The sequence below is a fragment of the Rhinichthys klamathensis genome, unplaced genomic scaffold (genome assembly GCF_029890125.1).
Source record: "Rhinichthys klamathensis goyatoka isolate OS25496 unplaced genomic scaffold, OSU_Roscu_1.1 h1tg000318l_1, whole genome shotgun sequence".
In the NCBI taxonomy this organism is placed as follows: domain Eukaryota; kingdom Metazoa; phylum Chordata; class Actinopteri; order Cypriniformes; family Leuciscidae; genus Rhinichthys; species Rhinichthys klamathensis.
Genome location: NW_026606834.1, coordinates 1,112,501 through 1,120,000, shown reverse-complemented (window position 1 = coordinate 1,120,000; position 7,500 = coordinate 1,112,501). Strand labels below are relative to the sequence as shown.

At 40.9% G+C, this 7,500-nt stretch overlaps 1 protein-coding gene across 1 annotated transcript in view; it reads left to right on the top strand.

Annotated features, from left to right (window-relative positions):
- The window catches only part of LOC130105383 (serine/threonine-protein kinase Nek5), a 31,753-nt gene that overhangs the window by 17,102 nt on the left and 7,151 nt on the right, over positions 1-7,500 (top strand). Inside the window, exons 13-17 of the mRNA XM_056271369.1 lie at positions 1-53; positions 159-239; positions 4,408-4,470; positions 4,550-4,630; positions 4,897-5,080. The exon at positions 1-53 is cut by the window's left edge and continues 52 nt beyond it. Of these exons, the coding sequence (XP_056127344.1) occupies positions 1-53; positions 159-239; positions 4,408-4,470; positions 4,550-4,630; positions 4,897-5,080 (462 nt within the window). The remainder of the gene's footprint in view (positions 54-158; positions 240-4,407; positions 4,471-4,549; positions 4,631-4,896; positions 5,081-7,500) is intronic.

The window sequence follows — 7,500 nt, the reverse complement described above, 5'->3', positions numbered from 1 at the left end:
AAGAGCCTCATGGGAGAAAACCGTCTCAGAGCGGGAAACTGCAGGGACAGGAGGTCACTGTCGTCACACTCCTATTCATGATCGTTAGACAACGACACCTCAGTGTGCTGAAGGCCTCTGTGTGTGTGTGTGTGTGTGTGTGTGTGTGTGTGTTGCAGGAGTACCTGAAGCAGCTCCAGCGAATCAGAGAGCAGTATCATCATGATGTCAGAGAGATGAGAATGAGAGCAGAGGTCGAGGTACGTGTTGTTGGTTCTGGACGTTGATGAATCAAACACGTGTGAGTGTTTACTCACCCTGAAGCCATCCAAGGTGTATATGACTTTCTTCTTTCAGCCAAACACAATCAGTGTTACAACTCTGGCTCTAGGGATGCAACATAAAGGACACAAAAAAAAAAAATTACACACATAACAAGAGTTATATTAAAAAATGTCCAAGCTTTATAATGAGAGAGAATGGCTGGAGAAAATTTGAAGCCAAAAAAGTGCATCTATCCATCATAAAAGTGCATCTGTCCATCATAAAAGTGCATCTATCCATCATAGAAGTGCATCTATCCATCATAGAAGTGCATCTATCCATCATAAAAGTGCATCTATCCATCATAGAAGTGCATCTATCCATCATAAAAGTGCATCTATCCATCATAAAAGTGCATCTATCCATCATAAAAGTGCATCTGTCCATCATAAAAGTGCATCTATCCATCATAGAAGTGCATCTATCCATCATAAAAGTGCATCTATCCATCATAAAAGAGCATCTATCCATCATAGAAGTGCATCTATCCATCATAAAAGTGCATCTATCCATCATAGAAGTGCATCTATCTATCATAAAAGTGCATCTATCCATCATAGAAGTGCATCTATCTATCATAAAAGTGCATCTATCCATCATAAAAGAGCATCTATCCATCATAAAAGTGCATCTATCCATCATAAAAGAGCATCTATCCATCATAAAAGAGCATCTATCCATCATAAAAGTGCATCTATCCATCATAAAAGAGCATCTATCCATCATAAAAGTGCATCTATCCATCATAAAAGTGCATCTATCCATCATAGAAGTGCATCTATCCATCATCAAAGAGCATCTATCCATCATAAAAGAGCATCTATCCATCATAAAAGTCTATCCATCACAAAAGTGCATCTATCCATCATAAAAAATAACTTCTATTTGTATTAAAATTATATATATATATATATATATATATATAGAGAGAGAGATAGATATATAGATAGATATAGAATGTATAAATGTATGCATGATTTAAAAAAAACTTCCATTTATATATATGATTTAAAAGTACCTTATATTTTTATGAATATATTTATGTTAATATATAAATATATTGATATATTTATCATTTAATATATTTGATATATACAATTATTAAAATATAAACTTACAATTTTACATTATATTCATAAAACTAGATTTTTTATATATATTAAATATATTAAAATATAAATATATTTAAATGCTAATGTACTTTATTTATTCATAAATAGATGTTGAATATATAATACATCAGTGTTTCTCCAATCAGCATTTGAAGAGCAGAAAATGTCTAATGATCTTTTTCCAGAAATTACAACTCCGTTCACTAAAATAAAGACACCATGTGTTCAGCTGCTGCTCATGGGTTTCTTGTTTAAAGACGTATTTAAATGTGTTTTTTATTCACAAATTATTATTTTTTTAGCCACTTAACAGCATTTCTATTTTTAAAGCCACTTTGAAATCAGTTCATGAATATAAATTCAGAGATGATTTATACAGAAATCTATGGAAGCTTGTTTCCGCCACAGAAGGAAAAATAAAAAAGGTAATTGCGACTTTTTATCTCACAATTCTGACTTTTTATCTCACAATTCTGACTTTTTTTCTCACAATTCTGACTTTTTTCTCACAATTGCGAGTTTACATCTCGCAATTCTGACTTTATTTCTCAGAATTGCGTGTCATAAAATCGCAATTGCGAGATATAAAGTCAGAATTGCGTGATATAAAATCGCAATTGCGTGTTATAAAGTCAGAATTGCGAGATATAAAGTCAGAATTTATTGATATAAAGTCGCAATTGCAGGTTATAAAGTCAGAATTGCGTGAAATAAAGTCGCGATTGCGTGTTATAAAGTCACAATTGCGAGATATAAAATCAGAATTGATTGATATAAAGTCGAAATTGCGTGTTATAGTCAGAATTGCGTGATATAAAGTCGAAATTGCGTGTTATAAAGTCAGAATTGCGTGAAATAAAGTCAGAATTGCGTGAAATAAAGTCAGAATTGCGTGATATAAAGTCAGAATTGCGTGTTATAAAGTCAGAATTGCGTGATATAAAGTCAGAATTGCGTGTTATAAAGTCAGAATTGCGTGATATAAAGTTGCAATTGCAAGATATAAAGTCAGAATTGCGTGTTATAAAGTCAGAATTGCGTGACATAAAGTCAGAATTGCGTGTTATAAAGTCAGAATTGCGTGATATAAAGTCAGAATTGCGTGTTATAAAGTCAGAATTGCGTGATATAAAGTCGCAATTGCGTGTTGCAAAGTCAGAATTGCGTGAAATAAAGTCGCAATTGCGTGTTGTAAAGTCAGAATTGCGAGATATAAAGTCAGAATTTATTGATATAAAGTCGCAATTGCAGGTTATAAAGTCAGAATTGCGTGAAATAAAGTCGCGATTGCGTGTTATAAAGTCACAATTGCGAGACATAAAATCAGAATTGATTGATATAAAGTCGAAATTGCGTGATATAAAATCGCAATTGCGTGTTATAAAGTCAGAATTGCGAGATATAGTCAGAATTGCGTGATATAAAGTCGCAATTGCGTGTTATAAAGTCAGAATTGCGAGATATAGTCAGAATTGCGTGATATAAAATCGCAATTGCGTGTTATAAAGTCAGAATTGCGAGATAGTCAGAATTGCGTGATATAAAGTCGAAATTGCGTGTTGCAAAGTCAGAATTGCAAGATATAAAGTCGCGATTGCGTGTTATAAAGTCACAATTGCGAGATATAAAATCAGAATTGATTGATATAAAGTCGAAATTGCGTGTTATAGTCAGAATTGCGTGATATAAAATCGCAATTGCATGTTATAAAGTCAGAATTGCGAGATATAGTCAGAATTGCGTGATATAAAGTTGAAATTGCGTGCAAAGTCAGAATTGCGTGATATAAAGTCGAAATTGCGTGTTATAAAGTCAGAATTGCGTGAAATAAAGTCAGAATTGCGTGAAATAAAGTCAGAATTGCGTGATATAAAGTCAGAATTGCTTGTTATAAAGTCAGAATTGCGTGATATAAAGTCAGAATTGCGAGATATAAAGTCAGAATTGCGTGTTATAAAGTCAGAATTGCGTGATATAAAGTTGCAATTGCAAGATATAAAGTCAGAATTGCGTGTTATAAAGTTGCAATTGCAAGATATAAAGTCAGAATTGCGTGTTATAAAGTCAGAATTGCGTGACAAAGTCAGAATTGCGTGATATAAAGTCAGAATTGCGTGTTATAAAGTCAGAATTGCGTGATATAAAGTCAGAATTGCGTGATATAAAGTCAGAATTGCGTGTTATAAAGTCAGAATTGCGTGTTATAAAGTCAGAATTGCGTGATATAAAGTCAGAATTGCGTGTTATAAAGTCAGAATTGCGTGATATAAAGTCGCAATTGCGTGTTGCAAAGTCAGAATTGCGAGATATAAAGTCAGAATTGCGTGTTATAAAGTCAGAATTGCGTGATATAAAGTCGCAATTGCGTGTTGCAAAGTCAGAATTGCGTGTTATAAAGTCAGAATTGCGTGATATAAAGTCAGAATTGCGTGTTATAAAGTCAGAATTGCGTGATATAAAGTCAGAATTGCGTGTTATAAAGTCAGAATTGCGTGATATAAAGTCAGAATTGCGTGTTATAAAGTCAGAATTGCGTGTTATAAAGTCAGAATTGCGTGATATAAAGTCAGAATTGCGTGTTATAAAGTCAGAATTGCGTGATATAAAGTCGCAATTGCGTGTTGTAAAGTCAGAATTGTGAGATAAAAAGTTAGTCTTTTTCCCCCCTTAGAATTGGCCTGATAACTCACAATTGCGACTTTATATCTCACAATTCTGAGAAAAGATGTCAGAATCTCAAAATATAAACTTGCAATTATGTGTTATAAAGTCAGAATTGTGAGATAAAAAGTCGCAATTCTGTATTTTTTTCTCGCAATTGTGAGATAAAAAGTCGCAATTATTTTTTTTATTTTTTTTATTCAGTGGCGGAAACAAGCTTCCTGTTAGGAGAAAAAAACATGAACGTGTGATGCCTATGATAATAAAAGCAGACGTGGAGACGCTGTAGCGCTCCGATGTGATGACCTGATGTGTGTGATGATGTTCTCAGGACAGAGGAACAGACTTACTGAGGAAGAACAGAGACACACACACACGTGGGAAAGAGCAGCAGGTATAAACACACACACACAAAACACATGATGACAAGACACACACTCACGTTTGAGCGCTCCGACACGCGTGTGTTTCAGAGAGGAATCATGTTTGAGATCAAGCTGAGTGATGAAGAGCACACCGAGATGAAGACTGATGAGGAAGACGAGGAGTCAGAGGTGGACTGACTCTCACACACTCATGATCAGTGTTGGGGATTGATACTTTTGTGTTACAATATAACTTTACCTTCTTAACAAGTAACTAATTACATTACTTTGTTACTTTTATGGAAAGGAATGTGTTACGTTACTTTTCCTTGATCTCTTTTTTGCAATGATGTGAATGTGGGCTAATATTGATCAGGCAGGATATAAGCATGACGGTTGACCAGGTGTGTGTGTGTGTGTGTGTGTGTGTGTGTGTGTGTGTGTGTGTGTGACAGGACAAGCCCCTGAACAACACACTGACGTTGGAGCGTGGAGAAAACATCCACAATGGTCCACACAGTTCAGAGGAAGAGGAGCAGAAGAAGAGAGCTGGATGGTGTCGAGACGCCACTGACACTTTACTGAACGCTCTCGAGCGCATGGATGTGACGACAGAGAGTATCAGCGACACTCAGACAGGTGACACACACACACACACACACACACTGAACGCTCTCGAGCGCATGGATGTGACGACAGAGAGTATCAGCGACACTCAGACAGGTGACACACACACACACACACACACACACACACACACACTGAACGCTCTCGAGCGCATGGATGTGACGACAGAGAGTATCAGCGACACTCAGACAGGTGACACACACACACACACACACACACACTGAACGCTCTCGAGCGCATGGATGTGACGACAGAGAGTATCAGCGACACTCAGACAGGTGACACACACACACACACACACACACTGAACGCTCTCGAGCGCATGGATGTGACGACAGAGAGTATCAGCGACACTCAGACAGGTGACACACACACACACACACACACTGAACGCTCTCGAGCGCATGGATGTGACGACAGAGAGTATCAGCGACACTCAGACAGGTGACACACACACACACACACACACTGAACGCTCTCGAGCGCATGGATGTGACGACAGAGAGTATCAGCGACACTCAGACAGGTGACACACACACACACACACACACACACACACACACACTGAACGCTCTCGAGCGCATGGATGTGACGACAGAGAGTATCAGCGACACTCAGACAGGTGACACACACACACACACACACACACACTGAACGCTCTCGAGCGCATGGATGTGACGACAGAGAGTATCAGCGACACTCAGACAGGTGACACACACACACACACACACACACTGAACGCTCTCGAGCGCATGGATGTGACGACAGAGAGTATCAGCGACACTCAGACAGGTGACACACACACACACACACACACTGAACGCTCTCGAGCGCATGGATGTGACGACAGAGTATCAGCGACACTCAGACAGGTGACACACACACACACACACACACACTGAACGCTCTCGAGCGCATGGATGTGACGACAGAGAGTATCAGCGACACTCAGACAGGTGACACACACACACACACACACACACTGAACGCTCTCGAGCGCATGGATGTGACGACAGAGAGTATCAGCGACACTCAGACAGGTGACACACACACACACACACACACACTGAACGCTCTCGAGCGCATGGATGTGACGACAGAGTATCAGCGACACTCAGACAGGTGACACACACACACACACACACACACTGAACGCTCTCGAGCGCATGGATGTGACGACAGAGAGTATCAGCGACACTCAGACAGGTGACACACACACACACACACACACACTGAACGCTCTCGAGCGCATGGATGTGACGACAGAGAGTATCAGCGACACTCAGACAGGTGACACACACACACACACACACACACACACACACACTGAACGCTCTCGAGCGCATGGATGTGACGACAGAGAGTATCAGCGACACTCAGACAGGTGACACACACACACACACACACACACTGAACGCTCTCGAGCGCATGGATGTGACGACAGAGAGTATCAGCGACACTCAGACAGGTGACACACACACACACACACACACACTGAACGCTCTCGAGCGCATGGATGTGACGACAGAGAGTATCAGCGACACTCAGACAGGTGACACACACACACACACACACACACTGAACGCTCTCGAGCGCATGGATGTGACGACAGAGAGTATCAGCGACACTCAGACAGGTGACACACACACACACACACACACACTGAACGCTCTCGAGCGCATGGATGTGACGACAGAGAGTATCAGCGACACTCAGACAGGTGACACACACACACACACACACACACACTGAACGCTCTCGAGCGCATGGATGTGACGACAGAGAGTATCAGCGACACTCAGACAGGTGACACACACACACACACACACACACTGAACGCTCTCGAGCGCATGGATGTGACGACAGAGAGTATCAGCGACACTCAGACAGGTGACACACACACACACACACACACACTGAACGCTCTCGAGCGCATGGATGTGACGACAGAGAGTATCAGCGACACTCAGACAGGTGACACACACACACACACACACACACTGAACGCTCTCGAGCGCATGGATGTGACGACAGAGAGTATCAGCGACACTCAGACAGGTGACACACACACACACACACACACACTGAACGCTCTCGAGCGCATGGATGTGACGACAGAGAGTATCAGCGACACTCAGACAGGTGACACACACACACACACACACACACTGAACGCTCTCGAGCGCATGGATGTGACGACAGAGAGTATCAGCGACACTCAGACAGGTGACACACACACACACACACACACACTGAACGCTCTCGAGCGCATGGATGTGACGACAGAGAGTATCAGCGACACTCAGACAGGTGACACACACACACACACACACACTGAACGCTCTCGAGCGCATGGATGTGACGACAGAGAGTATCAGCGACACTCAGACAGGTGACACACACACACACACACACACTGAACGCTCTCGAGC